Source organism: Chinchilla lanigera, unplaced genomic scaffold (assembly GCF_000276665.1).
Source record: "Chinchilla lanigera isolate Chin_1 unplaced genomic scaffold, ChiLan1.0 scaffold00028, whole genome shotgun sequence".
In the NCBI taxonomy this organism is placed as follows: Eukaryota; Metazoa; Chordata; class Mammalia; order Rodentia; family Chinchillidae; genus Chinchilla; species Chinchilla lanigera.
The window spans coordinates 17,202,046-17,219,110 of NW_004955429.1; the positions used below are offsets into that span (position 1 = coordinate 17,202,046).

Genomic DNA, 17,065 nt, shown 5'->3' on the forward strand with positions numbered 1-17,065 from the left:
CTGACCCCGGCGGGGCGGCCCGGTGAGGGCGGTGGGAAGGCGGTCTGGGCTTGGGCGGGTCCGAGCTCCCCTCCAAAATTCTGTAGCTGCAGACTGGGAGATTTGTGCCCGGAAGGTTGATGCAGGCTCTGAAGAAAGCGTGAAAGTGTTTCAGAGTTATTATTATTATTATTATTTGTTTGTTTCTGAGACAGGGTCTTGCTATGTAGTTCAGGCTGACCTCGAACTCACGGTGATTCTCCTCCCTCAGCCTCCCAAGTGCTGGAATTACAGGAGTGAGCCACTACGCCCGACTAGAATTTACTATTATCATTCTTGAGACAGAGTCTCCTTATTCAGGCTATACTTCAACTCACTGTAGAGTCCGGGCTGGCCTTAAATTCACTGTGATCCTCCTGCCTCAGCCTCCCCAGTGCTGGAGCCACTATGCCTGGCCATTTTGAAGAATTTAGAATATTAGGTCCTGGAGTGAAACTGACCTTTAGAATCTGTGCCAACGTTTAAATTTCTTTCTTTCAGAAGAGAAATCATCAAACTCATTTTTATTTTCCTTCACTGTCCCTTGGTGATAAATATCTGATTTACAGATGCCTGGCTGTGTAGGCTGCTGTGCGGAGAAGTGAGGGGAGCGTCCTCCCAGGCCTGGTCCCTTCTCTGCCTGGTCCTCCCTTTGTGTTCTGAACCCTAAGATTCAGCTCGGGTTAGAGTTTCTACCACAGAGTAGATCAAATTGGAGGTGTACTCAGCCTACTTGTTTCTAGCTGTTTAAATCTTGCATAGCTCAGAACTTTCACTCATCACTTGGACGGAAGGGAGAGCTTCCTAGCTGAACTTTCCTCCTTTCTTCCACTTACATTGCACGCGCGCACATGCACATGTGTATGTGGCGCTGGGGTTTTATGTGTGTGTGTGTCTGTGTGTGTGTGGCACAGGGCTCTTGCCCCTAACTGAGCTACAGGGCTTTTGTCCCTTCTGAGCTGCATCCCTAACCGTTTGTTTCTTTGTTCTTCCTTCTTTTGAAACAGTTACCTGACTGGGCTCAAACTTGCAACACTTTAGCAATCCATCCACTGCTAGTACTGAATAAAATATTTATTTTACTTTTCTGGTTTTATTCTAGTTGGTAGATCTGAAGGCTGAACTCTTCCGAAAACAAGAAGAATTCAAACAAGAAAAACTTCTAAAAGATTCTGGAGTTTTGGGAAAACCGAAGACAGCTAATAAGGTACAAATGCGATCTGATGGTCCCCACTATGTCCACATGGGCAAAATCACCACCCTTATGCTTTGAAAGTGTCAGCAGTATCTGTACATGTGAGCCATAAGGAAAAAATCCTGTCTAGTGATTGGGTACCTGCATGAAACGTGTTAAATATTAAAGCAGGAATTTGTATGATTCTTTGAAAGCGTATCATGATACTCTTTTGAACTCTTTTTGGAAAAGATGATTTTTTTTGAGATAGCATCTTGCTATGTAGTTCAGGCTGATCTTGAACTCACTATGTAGCCTAGGCTGGCCTCGAACTCATGGTAATCCTCCTGCCTCAGCCTCTTGAATGCTGGAATTACAGGCGTGTACTACCATGCCCAGCAAAACATGATATTAATACGTCCATTGTTCATATTGTCCTCGGAGATTATCTGTTACATAGATGCTCTGTATGCAAACAGACATAACAAAGCGTAGCAGGCCCTTTAAGAGTTGTAAATGGTGTTCTAGTTTTGTACGTAATGGTCTGTTATTTGTATTACTAATTCTTTGCAATTGTACATTTTCTTTAGAGTCTTGAATTAGGTTGTGATCATTTAGGAGGTTCAGTAGGTCTGTGGAGTGGTCTAGAGAAGTTCATATATCACAGTTTACAGTTCAGGGCTTTTCTGCTCCAGCGACCCCACAGATGGTAAGTATCTGCAGCACACAGCTGTTGAAAGAGGACGTTATCCCACTGGTCTTCTGACCAGTAGAGATTGTCTTGCAATTGTGTGGTCTTTCTCTTGTCCCTTGGAATTGTTCTCCAGAAACCGAGTATCTGGAGCAAGCAGAATGCAGGAGTTTCAAATCGCGCTGAGAAGGATACGGAGCAGAAGATTGAGGAGCTGAAGACTTTAGACAAAGCAAGGTACGTATGGCTGAGCTCCGAAGTATGTGGGTCTGTCTGAGACCACCCACGCAGGGAGTGAGCTTTCAGGTTTTACTCGTTTTGATTTATAAATCTGATGTCCAGCACCAGTTCAGCCAAGCGTTCTATAAACATAAACACAGTTGCCCTGACATCTGAGGCACGCTGGCTCCAAGACCCCCTTCCTGCAGATGACAAAACCAGGGGTGCTCACGTCTGTCATGTGATAAGATGTAGCCTTTGTACACAATCCACACCAACTTCCGGGAGCTCTCGGTCCTCTCAACAAGTTGATGTTAGTACAGTATGAACGCTCTATAAACAGCTGTGTGCTGTGGTGTTAGAGAGTAATGACAAGAAAATATCTGTTTCTGCTATGGCTGCAACCATTGTAGGCCTAGTGGAGGAGTACCTGTCAGCAGCTATGCAGAGTTTCTTTCCTTTGTTTTTAATTAAGTTTATTGGTACATTTTATATATACATGGTGATCATATTCGTCAGAAGGAATTGGAGCCTGGACATGATATATCTTGATTCTTTTTTTCCTCATTCCCCTTCCCTCCCTTCAACCCTCCCTCCCCTCCTATTTACAAAGCTTAGTTTCCATTTTTTCCTTCTTTTCTCATTTTTTTTCTTTTGTTTCCCCGCTCCTTAGTTTCCCTTCCCATTTGAACATTTTCTTCCTATTTCACGACATCCATTGTACATTTTTTTTTTTTGGTACCAGGAATCGAACTCAGAACCTTGCGCTTGCCAGGCAGGTGCTTCATTTTGGTCCTTATTTACACTTCTAGTTTCTCACACCAGAGAAACAAGTTGGTATTTACACATGTGTGTCTGATTTATTTCACTTGAGGGTGTGATGTCAAGGTGCTGTGCAGCGTTCTTGCAGATGTGTTGGATTTGCAGTTAGGGGACCTGGGAGGTAGCCTCTGGCTGGGGAGGCCAATTGTCCTCTGACGCAATATAAGGCCCAAGTCAGCTTTTGTCTCCTAAGACACAAAGTCCTGCTTTGAGTTCTCATTAGTCCTTGATGCTGTCAACAGGGCATCAGGGTGTCTTTGTGTTTTGGCGGTTGCTTGGGGCTGGAAGTGGAGGCACACTCTGCCCCCACCCCTAACCCCTAACCCCTAAGGATGCATTTGGGAGACATGTTCCCAGGAGTGCTTCTGGGCAAGGGTTAGGACTTTAGCACTTAAGAGACCTAAACTTTTTTCCCCAAACCAACAGAATGGGTGAAGAAAAGGTGAAAGAAGAATGCAGTGAGTGTTCTGTACTTCCGTCAGCTGACATCTCTCACACTGGCTTCCCGTCCCTCCTTTCTCTTTTTCCCCACTCTTTCCCTCTTCCACAATAAAAGCTGCCCTTGTAGAGCTTGGTTGCTTTTGGAGCAACCTAGGTGAGCGATGGTAAGAGCCTTCCGAGGAGAGAAAGAGGAGGAGGTGGCAGGGCGTTGAGAGTCTGGTGTCGCCATAGCTCTTACAGGCAGGGCCATTGTGTTTTGCTTCTGTCTGTGGGAGCCAGTGCTCAGAATGGTGAAGTAACTTCTCACAGCCTCTGGATGCCATTAGACGTGAAATTGCCTAGCCAGGCGTGGTAGCACAGGCCTGTAATCCAAGCACCTGGGAGGCTGAGGCAGGAAAATTGCAAGCCTGAGCCCAACCTGGGCAACCTAGCAACATAGCAAGACCCTGTCTCAAAATTAAAAACTAAAGAAGGGCTGGGGATGCTGCTCAGAGTGAAGGCCCTGGTTTCAATCCCTGGTACTGTAGAAAAGGAAGGAAGGAAAGAAAGGGGAAAGATAAAAGAAGGCAGGAACTCTCCCTTTGTGAGTATACGTCATATTCCCGAGAGAAGGCCCAGTCTTTGGGGGCCGTCCCTCCCATTGTGGAGTATTTCCGCAGTGAAGAATGTCGGGCCCTCTTACACAGGCTGGGCCCACTGGAAAAAAGGTCACCAGAGTCAAGCAGAGGCTGCTTTGAAAAGACATGTAAGAAGATGCGCTCTAAGTCCCTGAGAGAAGCCTGGTAAGCCGTAGGTGACCGATGGCTGAAAACTGATGCCAGCTTTGCCGGGAAGTTGGTGACCCTGTTCACAGTTTGCTGTGGCAGTGTTTGTGTGTAGAGACATGTCTCTCTGGCGGGTGACTTCCGATGCATTTAGTAGTTAAAGTGAGTGGCTGGAATTATAACTTGGTTCACTCCTCGGTCAGATATTCACCTGGCAGCTGCTGCGCCCCTGATGTGGCTTCCAGCCAGGGCCCGGCGACCACTGACGTGCAGGAGAGCACAGCACCGCCCTCTCCTGCCTCCTCGCTCCTTCAGCACAGCTGCTTGAGGCCTCTCGTCAGGCCAGGCGGCAGCTGTGAGGCCAAAGTGGCAGCCACCACGTCAGGAGGGACGCTTGTAAAACCGCTTGTAATACCTGTCTCTTTCTCTCTTAGGGAAAAATTGGAAGAAAAGGCCAAATTATATGAAAAAATGACAAAAGGCGACTTCATAGGTAAATACAACCATTTATACTCTCGTCTCCTGTAATTCATGCAGATCGTTGACATCATATCATGAAGACAACTAAGAAACTTAAAAGATCAGATCACTCCTTACTTCCTCCGGCACCACAGACGGGAAACCTGTCACTGGCCAATGGTGTGGGGGTCTGGGCAGAACCAGGGGCGGCAGAGGGGACAGGCACTGGCCGAGTCTGTGCCTCTGCCCTCGGCACGGTGGCAGAGGGGAGGAGGAGGAGGAGGAGGACTGGGATGCAGTCGCCATTACAGTCCTCTGCTGAGCTGCGAGATGACACAGCTGTTCGGGGTCAGGCAGCATGGTGCAGAACCACACTGCAGAAGCGGGGCACGACGGTACCGCTCCTGTCACCTGGCTGGACTGAGGACCTTGCCCTGTGCGTGACCGACTTTCTCCGCTGGCCTGCAACAGCCATGTGGGAAGGGAATCGGTGTTGACCGGGAGCTGGTGTTACCTTTCCTTTGCGTTTCTTCTGTTTTCAGGCTTGTGTCTGTGATGGGCTTGTAATTGCTTTACAGTTGTGGTACAGGACCTCCCTTCCCTCAGACACCCCAGACACAGAAGCCTTGTTCACAGTGAGATAAGGCGAGACAGAGCAGCGCGGGTTCCACTGCTGGAGAGAGGAGGCTGTGGTCGGGAAATCCTCTGGGACTCCAGGGAGCTCTGCTGCAGGGCCTGGAGCTGTGGGCCTGGAGGAAAGACCCTGCCAGGAGAGCGGGGAGCCCCAGGAAGGATGAAGGGCAGACCTCGGAGGCGGGAGAAGCTCTGCGCCTTCCTGCAGCCCCTGTGCCTGGCGCTCCTGTCCTCTGTCTCCTCCCTGCAGAGGCTTTTTGTGGCTGAGTTCTTTTCTGATTCAGAATCTACTCGCGTTGTTGAGGTAGAAGCCAGGTGCAGAGAGTGTGGGCACGGGGCTCTGGCCGTGTGGAGCCCGCAGGTCACCTGCTGATGGGCACTGGGTCGTGTTGGGGCAGGTCAGGTTTTGGTGCCACGGTGCCACTTCTGTAAGGGCAGTGACACTGCCGCCTTGTCAGGGGAGCCTCCTAGCTGTTCCTGACCACTTAGTTGCTGTCCTGGGAGAGGAACCTGGCACGAATCCAGCTCAGAACCTCACCCACATTGCCTTGTGAGTGTGGCCGTCCTGGGCTGCTGTGCGCACATGGGTTTCAGCTCCTGGGGGGCGGTGTCAGCACCCTGGGGCAGACGGCAGCTCACACACCCTGTGCCCTGCAGCAACACCAGCCTGTGTTAGGAGGTGAGGTCCTTTGGCCTAAAAAGAACTCGGGTGACTTCTCCCCATCTGCCGCCTTTGCTCTGCCTCCTGTGCTACCATAACACAAGCCCCTGTGGAGGAAGACGAGTCGCACCACGGGCGGGAAGGGCCACTGTCCTCCTCTTGTGACAGGAGAGCTGCTGTCCTGTCGTCTTCTGCAGCTTGGCATTAGCTGTGTGGGGCTGTGTCTTCAGAGCAGCGCTGAGCTGGCCCTGCTCACGTGGATCCTGAGGATCCCATGAGGCATGGGGACGTTTGCTCGGCGTTTCCGTGTTCCCAGCTTCCTTCGAGCCACCCCTGCGCTGTTCCACTGTAGTTTCCTGCTGTGCACTGAAGTCCAGTTTTGTGTCCTAGACGAAGAAGTGGAGGATATGTACCTTGTGGACTTCACCCAGAAGATCATAGACAAACGCAGAGAAATGGAGGCGCTGGGCACCAGTAGAGAGCCCCAAAAGGCGGGTGACAGGGACGAGGACGACGATGTTCCTGGCGGAGATGTGCCCCCTCCCCAAGACCCCAGCGAAGAGTGGTGGGTACACTCGGGCAGCCCGGTCAGGGATCCTGTTTGGCTGTCACCAGTCCGTTTCTCCTCATTCCCCTGCATTTCCTGTCTGCTGAGAGCCCTGGAGGTTGGGTTGGGCGGGTCACTGCAGGGGTAGAAGCCAGTGAAGAGAGCCACACTAACGACAAGTGAGCCCGCCTGTGCCAGGCCCAGCGCTGGCGGACGATGTCCTGCCCGTTGTTCTGCAGAAGCCTGATGCTCCGCGGCCCGTGCTTGGGCTCACCTCTAGCATGGCGCAGACCTCACGGGAAGTTGCTCTGTTTCCAGCGAGGGAGTGCAGGGTGGGCATGGAGCCCTCCTGTGGCAGAGCCTCTTGCTGGCGGTGAGGCACAGAATCGTGGGCCTTGGGCAGCCCCAGTTCCACCTTCTGCCTGTGGAGGCTGGTTTCCTCCCCTGTAGGGCCAGTGATGCCTGGGTCCGTGGTCCTTCGCCTCAGTCTCCCCCAGGATGTAGGGTGGGCTGAGCTTAGATGGGAGCCATGACTGTGTGCTGACATCTCTGCCGGTGATGGTGGCGCTCCGACACCGTGCAGTGGAGCCGAGACCCTGAGAGATGCGCTGCTGGGCCTCACCCTGCTTGCCTGCTGCAGGGCTCAGGTGTCCCGATGTTGGGTGGTGCTTGGCTCTTGGTGGTTCAGAGGGTGTCCTCATCAGTCAGGAGCACCCTTGTCCTTAGAATGAGGCAGTTGTCTTCTCCCTGCTTCTAGAAGCTTCTGAGCAGTCAGGGCCTATTTAGGTGGGTATATGACTGCATGCTATAAAGACCGAAGACAAGAGCACCAGTCTCCTGCCTGCGCCTTTCCTCACCTTTGCTCATCACTGAACTCAGGGCACTCAGTGTGCTTCCTGTTTCCCGGTCCTGCCTCGCGCCTCTCATTGACACAGGTTAGGCCTCGTGGCCAGGAAAAGACCTGATCCAGGCTCTGGGGGCCTGGCCTGCGCCTTGGCTTCCTGAGCCTCAGAGATGGTGGGACTCTGGCTGCCTCTGGCCTCCTGCTGGCCCAGGCCTGTCCCTTCGGGGCAGGGTGGGGCCGGAGGGAGATGGGGAGCAGCAAGCGGTGGCTGTGGGTGGCTGCGCTGCCTCCCGTCTGTGTTGAGCAGGGATCTGTGTGTTGGGGAGGCCAATGTCAGAAGCAGAGGAGGCTGCGATTGCTTTTCACAGCAGAAATCTTAATCCCTTTTCAGAGGCTCAGCGTCTCTTTAGATTGTCGCTGTTAATGTCTGTATGATTACAAGCAATGCGCCGACCATGTGAGGCGTTTGGGGGCGGCTGGAGGTGTCACTGCCGCCATATGGTGAAGGAAGACGGACTGCAAGCAGTTTTGACACTTTTCTGTTTTTAAATTAAGCTCCAAAATTGTAACTGCTTGTAAAATCCTTTCAGTAGTGCGTTCAATCCCAGGTGGTGGAAAATCTGCCAACAAAAATACTATAAATAATTACGCAGACCATCTGGCTTGGTGCTTTTGTCCCCATTCATTTAAAAAAGAAAGGAACTGTTTTCTGCAATTAGAGGTTTTATTTTTTGGGATAATCAGCCGTCAGATTGCAGTAATGGATTCCCAGATGTTCAGTGTTTAAATCACAGGCCAACTGGAATCAGCATTGCTTGGACAGGAAGGAATTACCAAATAAAACAAAGCCCTCAGGCCGGGTGTGGTGGGGCACACTGTGATCCCAACACTGAGGAAGCTGAGGCAGGAGGATTGCTGTGAGTTCAAGGCCAGCCTGGGCTACATAGTGAGTTCAGTACCAGCCTGAACTACAGAGCAAGACCTTGTCTAAAAAAAAAGAAATGGGCTGGGGATGTAGCTCAGCAGCACAGTGCCTGCCCAGCAAGCACGAGGTCATGAGTTCGATCCTTGGTACCAAAAAAAAAAAAAAAAAAAAGAGAGAAAAACCACAAAGCCCTCAGCTGAGTGGCATCTGACCCTGAGTCAGGCCCCAGTTCATACTTGTTGGCCCCTTCTGCCTCCTGAGCACCTGCTACAGGCTGTGGTAGATTCCCTGCCTGCAAGCACACAAGTAAAAGCGTGTTGCCACAAGTAAGAAAGGGTTCCCTGTGAGCCTGTCCTTGTGTGCTGCCTGGGAAGTAGTCACGGTTTTCATTTTGCCCTGTCGCCGGCACTGCCTGTCTCCCCATTCAGTTTGGGCGAAGACTAGGAGAGCGCTACGCTACTTCACCTCCTTCTAATAAGGAATCCATGCAGTGCCATGACGTGCATTAGGAGAGTTTTAGCTCCTTGGGAGAAGCCGTATGAACTAGAAGAAATAAGGGAACAAATAAAAATGCAGACTTGAGAGGACAGGACAGTGAGCAGCAAGAGTCTGGGTGCAGAGCGAAATTATTCAGCTGCAGATAAAACACTTGGGGTTTCCTAAGCTGGATGAAAGGAAGTTCTTAGAAGTCACGACAAATTTCTGTCTTTGAATTAGAGATTTAAATAATGGGTTGCTCTTCGTTCTGAAGCTAAGGTTTATAGAGCTATGCAGAGCACACGCTGAGCCTCCGTGGGAGCAGCTTATGTGGGCAGTGGCCCAGGCTGAGGGTGCTTCTGCCGGCGATTCCTCATTCCTCTGTGTGTGGCTCTCTGGCTGGGGACCCCAGCGCATGCCCAGCCTTCCCACCTTCCCACTTACGTTTCAGGGTGGATTACGTGGACTCTCTGGGGAGATCTCGGCGCTGCATGAGGAAGGATTTGCCAGACCTGCTGGAGATGGACAAGAACCTTCAGGGGAGACTGTGAGTGCTGGATGTGTGGCCCTCGCCTGCTCTCAGATGCGGCCCTCGGGAGGTTTTGTGCGAGAGGCGGTTCCTGTAAGATGTTTCTAGTGGATGAGAATATTTGTCAGAGCAGTTTTATGGTTAGCACACCCACACACACATGATCTGCATTCAGAACAACCTGCATAGCTGATGGTCCTTTTTGGTTTTGATTACTCTTTTTTGAGAAGGGGTCTTGCTGTGTGGCCCAGGTGGTCTCGAACTCACAGGCTTGAGCAGTCCTCCTGCCTCAGCCTTATAGGTGGTGGGGACCCAGGCAGGACTGGCTCTGATGGCCCAGGTTGCACAGCTGCTTGCAACAAGGGCTCATTGCAGTTGAGAGTAGAGACAGAGCCCGGGCCAGCCCAGCCAGTGACCGTGGGGCACAGACTCACCCTGAGAAGAGACCCTTATCCAGGCCCAGGAGGCCAGGGTGGCAGGGAGCATCTCACTTTCTTTACACATCTTGGAAGTCAGGGCCTTCGTTAAAAACTAATTTGGGGGGACCTATGGCAGCCCCGTGGGTGACTTGCTAAAGTCGTAGAAAGGAGAAACTCTCTTACACGGGCACTTCTGTGCCTTCCTGCACCCTGCAGGTTGGCCTGGGCCCAGTGCAAGGAGCGGGCCCAGAATCCCTGGCCTGAGCAGGACAGGAGGCTGCCGGAGGGAGCTGGAGTCTTCTCCTGCCTGGGCTCCTCCACTGTCAGCCCAGGACTGGGTGCTGAGTAGGAGACGGGTCCCACTGTGCCAGCAGTGAGTCTCGGCTGGGTGTAAGGAGCGAGAGTGGTTGAGGGGGCTTTTTTTCTGGAGGTAGTGGCCAGAGACCCCTGCCGGGACCGGGCTCTTAGCGTGGCTGAGCATGGCTGTTTTGCAGTGCTCACCTGGCGGTGTTGTGTCCCTTCCCTCTCGGGCTAGTTTCGTGAGTCCTGCTAATGAGAAGACACTGCTGTCAGAGGACATGAGGAAGGAGCTTCAGCGCCAGCAGTGGGAGGAGGAGGAGCGGGAGGCCCTGCGGAGGCCGGTGGGGCCCGTGCACTACGAAGACATCCGGGAAAACGGTATCTTTTTCTCGTAGCGCTGACCACGCGGCAGCACAGAGAGGGCTGGTCACAGCACAGCCCGCGCAGACACAGGCTGTGCTCCGCTTGCTCTCCGGCCTAACAGTCCGCACACTAGGACGGTTTCCTAGCACAGGGCCATGAATCTATGAGCTCCTTACCCGAGCAAAGTGAGGCGGCAGGGGCAGAAACTTGGGGCTTTGGCTGGGCTCCTCCCCCACAAGCAAGACGGAAGCTGGCCGCTACTGCCGCGGCCGCCGCCACTGCCATTACTGCTTCACGGCCTTTTTCTTTAAACGTGCGCACATCACGCTTCTGGCTTTGCTGGGAAGTTTGCCGTGAGTGTCATGACTGACGGGAAATCTAATCTTCTGAACAATTGGACTCTTTCCAGAGGCCCGGCAGCTTGGTGTTGGATATTTCGCCTTTGCCCAAGACAAAGAGCTGAGAAACAAGCAAATGAAAACTCTGGAGATGCTACGGGAGCAGGTATGCTAGCTCCTCACGGGAAGTGGGAGGGAGGGGCTGAGCAGGGCGGAGCCATTCTGTGGGTTAAATTAGGAATTTAAATTGATTCTCAAAGTGCCATCGTGTGGCTAGGCATTGTGGCGCACACCTGTGATCACTTGGGAGGCTGAGGCAGAAGGATCACCACAAGTTGGAGGCCTGCCTGGGCTACAGAGAGAGTTAAAGGCCAGCCTGGATTACATAGTGAGACCCTGGCTCTAAAAACTAAGAAAAGTGACATTGAGTAAAGGTGATTGCCATACTGTTTTGGTATTTCAAAGCGTAAAAGTAAAACTGGTTCAGAAGTAACCTATGTCTAACGTCTGGTTTCCACCTTGAGGTAGCTGGCTGAAAACATAGAAAGTTATTTAAAGGATTAATGAAGAAAATTGGATGGCTTTCTTTTCTTCTCTGTCTTCCTTCCCTTACTTCCTTTCTTCTTTTTCTCCTGTTTCTTTTTTCTCTCTCACTATCTCTGTCTCTGTCTCCCTGCCTCTCTCTCTGTCTCTCTCGGTTTTGGTGGTCCTACGCATTAAACCCAGGAACTTCATGCTAAACCACTGCTCAAACTTGGTTTATTTTTCATTTTGAGACAGCATCTTGCTAAGTTTCCCAAGCAGGGCTCAAACTTGGCAATTCTCCTGCCTCAGCCTCCAAGTGCTAGGATTATAGGCGTGCATCCCTGTGTCCAGAGTGGGTGGTTTTCTTGAATCTAAAGGGTCCAGGGTGCTCTAGACTTCGTAAGACATTAGAGGCCTGTGTGGAGTGCCTCGTAGGTCTTCATTTTCAGGGTCTCATAGCCTCTTAGCGGTACCGTGAAAATCAGTCTGTTCTTAGAAGAACATTATTTCAACGTTTTGAATAAACATTGTGAATTTGGCTTCAGGCAAATAATTTTTAACTTTGTTCTATTTAGACAACAGATCAGAGAACAAAACGAGAAAACATAAAAGAGAAACGTAAGGCCATATTAGAAGCAAGACTTGCCAAACTTCGACAAAAAAAGATGAAAAAATCAAAAGAAGATGGGACAGAAGAAGAAAGTGGAGGTGCGTCACAGCTTCAATTCTGCGCGTGGGAGGGGAGGGAGGCTCGGCGTCCCCCGCTGTCTGTGACACGCTGGGCAGCGTGGGCAGCAGTGATTGGCTTTACCTCGGAGCAGGCAGCACGCGGCCGGGCGCTGCTAGGCGCAGTTCATAAGCGGAGTGAGTATCGTAGACGGCGGACAGGGGTGTTAATGGCTGTCAGTTGCTTCTTAGAGGGGCACGGTTTAGTAACAGACTTAGAGAAAAGGTATCTTCAAATTCAAGTGTTCAGGGCCTGGGGATTTAGGTCAGCGGCAAAGCACCTGCCTAGCAAGCGCAAGGTCGTGAGTTTGATTCCTGGTACCAGAAGAAAAACAAAACAAAAGACAAACAAACAAACAAAAACAACAAATTTAAGTGTTCATGTGTATGAGTTGACACTTAAAATTTGAAATTTCATTTTATATTTGAAGCATATGGAAGTGGAGCATTGTGCACACGGCCGCACGCAGTGTTCGTGTGCGCACACTGTCGGGTTTCATCCGGGCAGGCGTGGCCATGTCTTCAGACTTCTGCTGAGCTTTCACGGCAGAAACTCCCAGTGCCCTTTCTTGAGCACGAAGATGGGGGTTCTGTCCATGGCTGTAGCCTTCCTACTGGGATAGACTGGTCGCGTTGTCTTTGGAAAGCATATCACGCGGTTGGGTGGTCCAGCAAGGCGTTCAGGACGTGCAGGCCGCCCAGGCAGGAGCGCTGCTGAGTGCGCAGTTCCGCGCTTGGGGCCAAGTCCCTTGGAGCCCTGTGAGCACTGCGCTGTGTGAGCCCGTGTGAGCAGACTCAGGTCGGAGCTGAGCCGCCCTGACAGAGGGACTCCTGAGGAGATGCGCGTTGGCTTCTCTCTCCCGAGTCAGAGCAGGCGGCCGGGGTGCAGCTGGGGCAGCCCAGCCCTGCCCGAGGCCATGGAGTCCCTGGCTTCTTTCAAGCATTGGTGTCAGCTCATGGCTGACACCTGCCCCATGGCACCTGCTGCTGATCCCACCCACGGGGAGGCGCAGTGCGCGTGTTCCCATGGGAAGGTGGGTCTGAGGTTACCACTGTCCTGTTCCCCCATTGGGTGAGCTCAGGCCCACAGCTGTGCCCAGCTGCAGAGGAAGCTGGAAAATGGCCTCCCCGGGAAGGAGGCCACGCACCCAGCCAAACCTGGGGGCAGGCATTCTGTTCCCAAGGGCCGAGGGGAGCTAGGATATAGGGACAGAGACGGCCTCACTGCGGCTGAGGGTGGCACTTCCTCGCCTCCGGGCCAAGCTCTGAAAAGATCCAGGGAAGAGGAAGAAGTGGAAAGAGCGCCGGCTCGGGGGTGTGGAAGCCCTTCCCGGGGTCTCTCACGCTGTGTCTCCTGCGCATTTCATTCCCAGAAGATGGCGCTGCCACCAGAGCATTTTCCAGAAAACCATTTGCTATAAAAATTATGAAGTGTGGCCCACATGGAGTAGCCCACAGCGGGCTGCGCCGGCTCACCTGGCTCCTCGCGCTTTGTCACTCACTGTGAGATTGGAGGCTGGCGTCCGGCTGTTGGTGGAGACGCAGAGGGGGAGTGGGCGGCATGGGCTGGGTCCCTGTGTCGCTGGGGTGAATTTTCCCGCCGGTGAAGTGGGAACAGTGAGTCCTTTCAGCTTCACAGGACTCAGATGACCTGTGCGCGGCACTGAGAATGTATGACCTGGGCCGCGGCAGCCTCCCTGTAAACGCTGGTCATTACCGTTACTTCCAGGATTACCACTTTCAACAGCGTATTCTAACAAGGTCTTCTTTCCTACAGACATAGACGGGGATGCTGTTGGACCTTTGCCACCAGAACCTGAGCCCGTGCCGACCCCGCCTCCGGCCCAGAGCAGCAAAGTAGAGGTCATCACCCAGGAGAGGAGGGACACCCGGCCTGGGGTGCCTCACATTCGGGAGTGGGACCGCGGGAAAGGTGAGGGCTGCGGCGGGGGCTTCTGCCCAGTGACACTTGCGTGCTCGCCTCATGTGCTGCTGGGACCCAGGACCTCGTGCGTGCGTGCTGGGCAGGCGTGAGCACTGAGCCGCCCCCAGCCCACTAGGAGTGATAGTTGGGGGCTGACCATCAGTTGGGGGCTGAGCGATAGTTGGGGGTGGGTCAGCGGCCTCCCAGCTAGTGTAAAAGGCTCAGTTGTCGGGGGTGGGTACAGCATGCGTGGTCCTTGGAGGCTCCTGGAAACCTCAGATGGCTGATCGGGGTTCCCGTCCTGCCCCGCAGGGGTGGTTCCGGTGCTCTTGGGGGAGATTTTGGCCTGTGTTTCTCCTGAGTGGTGTCACGGGCTGCCTGTCGGGAGCCAGTGAGAGCCTCGTGGTTGGGGTGCTGAGGGCTGTGCGGGGCCGTTCCTTCAGCTGAGTGAGGATGGTTCCCTGCCAGTCCCCAGCCTGGCCTCACGTGTGCCCCTGTGGGACGTGCAGCTTTGCTCTGAGTTCACCGTGGGGCCCGCAGCGACGCGTCCGGAAGACTGGCTCATGCAGTCTTTCAGGGACCATTTCAGTGGGACGTGAACACATGCTGCTCGAGGGAGTAAGACCCAAGGACAAAGGAGAAATGCCAGGCCACTGTGACAAGTGGAGGTGAAACAAATACCCCTTAGATCTGGACGCGTCCTTCCGGCATCTTCCGAAACTGCCAAGGACACGGCCTACAGGGACGTCACGCGGATGATGTGACGGCCTCACTTCATCGTCCCTCCAGTTCACTTCAGCACTCTCTTGGCGTTGCCCACAGCCTGCCAGCGCTCTCCTCACAGCCCTGCTCTGATCCTGCCCTGTTGGGAAGCAGTCACTGCCTTTCCTTAGCCTGGTCTCACGCTTTTTGCAGGTGTTGCTTATATAGCTTGTGATGGGATTTTCTTGGTGCTATCCTTTCTCTGGAGAACTCTGGTGGCTTTTAAGAAATCTATAAGTTTGGCTGGGCGTAGTAGCCCATGCTTGTAACCCCAGTACTGGGGAGACTGAGACAGGAGGACTGCTGCAAGTTCAAGGCCAGCCCGAACTATATAGCGAGACTGTGCCTCAAAGAACCAAAACCAAAAATAAAGAAAGAAAGAAAAGAAATCTGTAAGTATAGCTGATTCATGGGTGGGTTCTAACACTACTCTTTCTCGTTGTCACTAGAATTTTCCTTCGGACACTGGTCCAAGAGGCAGTCAGCTCTCCGGGCTGAGCGAGACCCCGAGTTTGCGCCGCCGTCGGATTACTTCATGGGTCAGAAGAGAGTGGGGTCTTCGAGCAACCAGACATGGAGCAGACCCGGGCCGGTACCAAGCAGCCCCGGGCAGCAGGCGGGCCAGGGCCAGGAGCCCCACTCTGTGCACGTGCCACCCACACCTGCGCCCAGTGGCCCCCCGCGGGCCCCCACGGTCACTTTTGCAACTCTGGATGACATGATCTCCTACTATAAACAAGTGACATGACCCCGGCGGCAGCGCTGTGACTCGGCTTGTACTGTGGGTGCGGTGGGGACAGTGGGCCTGGGGGCTGAGCCGGCCTTCATCCTCGCAGAGGGGTAGTATGTCCTCCGCCCCTTGCTCCACCTCCTCCCTGGTGCAGCGCAGCCTCCCCAGTGTACCCCTGCACAGAGCGGGCAAGTCTGCCGTAAAACGGGATGCTGCGGCGCCTGTGGCCCTGTCTGTGTCTCCCCACGCCCTGGCTTGGGGTTAAGGGATCTGTTCCACTCCTCTGCCTGCACGGGCAGGTGGAGGCTTCCCTCCTAAGGCTCAGCTTTTAGTGAGGTGGAGGAGTAGGGGCCTGGGGCGCCCAGTGGGAGGGCCTTGTGTGGAGGCAGAAGGATCCTGAGTCTGGGGCCTCTGGGGCTGAGGTGTGGGACACAGTCCTGTCGGGCAGCAAGAGACCAGGTGGAGCAACACCTCCCTAATCCAGGAAGGCAGCAGGGAGTCGCCAGCTTCCACTGTCGTGCTGTCCTGTCCCCCATGCCCCTGTGCACCGTGGCCATCCGATATGTGTGTCGGTGATCGGGCATCCTGGGGCTGCAGGGCATGGTCAGGGATGGTGTTCCTAGTTGTCAGAGCTTTTAGCTCCTGCACTGCCACCCAAAGCCCCTCCTGCCAGGCCTGCCTTCTGGGTCAGACTTGGGCCTGACTGGCGGAAGAGGCAGGTCTTTGTCCTCTCTGATAGGGTGTCATGTGGTCACTACCCTGCGCCTGGATTCTGTCATAGCTGCGGGCAAGTAGCAAGAGATTGGTCACCAGGCTGAGGGGCTCCCACAGCCAGCTCCAGGCTGGTGGCTCCTGAAGATCTCAGCACAAGTTAATTTTAGTGCTAGAGGCTGAGCCCAGGACCTTCACATTGAGCTGCATCCCAACCTTTTCTTCATTTTTAAAACCAGGGTCTCTAACTCACCAACGTGCCCAGGCCATCCTGGATCTTAAATCCTCATGCATCAGCCTCCCAGCATACCAGGATTACAGGTGTGCACGACTGTGCCCGGCTAAGCCCAGGTCTCCGAAGTTCCCTGAGGTGTGGGGGGAAAGGGAGTGAGGAAAGAGCCCTCCCTCACGCGGACCTCTCCGTGGCCTGGACTCCGGCCCCTCGTTGTGGATGAGTGTGCCTGGCTGTGGCACAGCTGACGTGTGGCAGGGCCTGGACGTGTGCTTTCGCTAGTGCTCATGGCTCTAGTCTTGCCCAGCTTGCAGCAGGTTTAGACAGAGATCCAAACCCTAGAAACTTGCCTCTGAGCCCCAGACCAAGGGCAAAGTGCTAGACCTCTGTCTTCTATTGCAGGCCTCACCAGGCTAACAACTAAATAAATGCACACTAAACCGCTAACCTCGCTTGCCTTGTTTGCAGAAATCGATAGACTGATCCTAACACTTGCCTGGGTGTGCAAGAGGCCCGGAGTGGCCACATTAATCCTGTGGGGAGCAAAGCTGGGACTGGCTTCATGGTCTGAAGATGTCCTACAAAGCCACCACGATCCCTGGCACAGGTGAAGGAATAGAGAAACCCCCGCTCCTGATCGGCAGCTGTCAGCAAGGGCACCAGCCCCACCGGGAGAGCAGTGTCTGCGGGTGTTGTGCCCCCTCCCAGGCGGAAGCCCCTGGCTTTTCCACAGACCCTGCACAGAATCAATGCCCAGTGGACCGAGAGCTCAAAGTAAGGGTTAAGGCAACAAGACCATCTGAAACAGCTTCCAGGATAGGGAAAGGAGAC

General features: G+C 53.5%; 1 protein-coding gene across 1 annotated transcript in view; it reads left to right on the forward strand.

The window, feature by feature from the left end:
• Ccdc174 (coiled-coil domain containing 174) overlaps window positions 1-16,681 on the forward strand; it is a 17,164-nt gene extending 483 nt beyond the window's left edge. Inside the window, exons 2-11 of the mRNA XM_013515548.1 lie at window positions 1,121-1,225; window positions 2,020-2,120; window positions 4,564-4,622; window positions 6,273-6,447; window positions 9,127-9,222; window positions 10,159-10,301; window positions 10,696-10,790; window positions 11,725-11,857; window positions 13,653-13,808; window positions 15,011-16,681. Coding sequence (XP_013371002.1) covers window positions 1,121-1,225; window positions 2,020-2,120; window positions 4,564-4,622; window positions 6,273-6,447; window positions 9,127-9,222; window positions 10,159-10,301; window positions 10,696-10,790; window positions 11,725-11,857; window positions 13,653-13,808; window positions 15,011-15,309 — 1,362 coding nt within the window. The 3' untranslated portion in view covers window positions 15,310-16,681. The remainder of the gene's footprint in view (window positions 1-1,120; window positions 1,226-2,019; window positions 2,121-4,563; window positions 4,623-6,272; window positions 6,448-9,126; window positions 9,223-10,158; window positions 10,302-10,695; window positions 10,791-11,724; window positions 11,858-13,652; window positions 13,809-15,010) is intronic.
• Window positions 16,682-17,065: the final 384 nt, after the last annotated feature.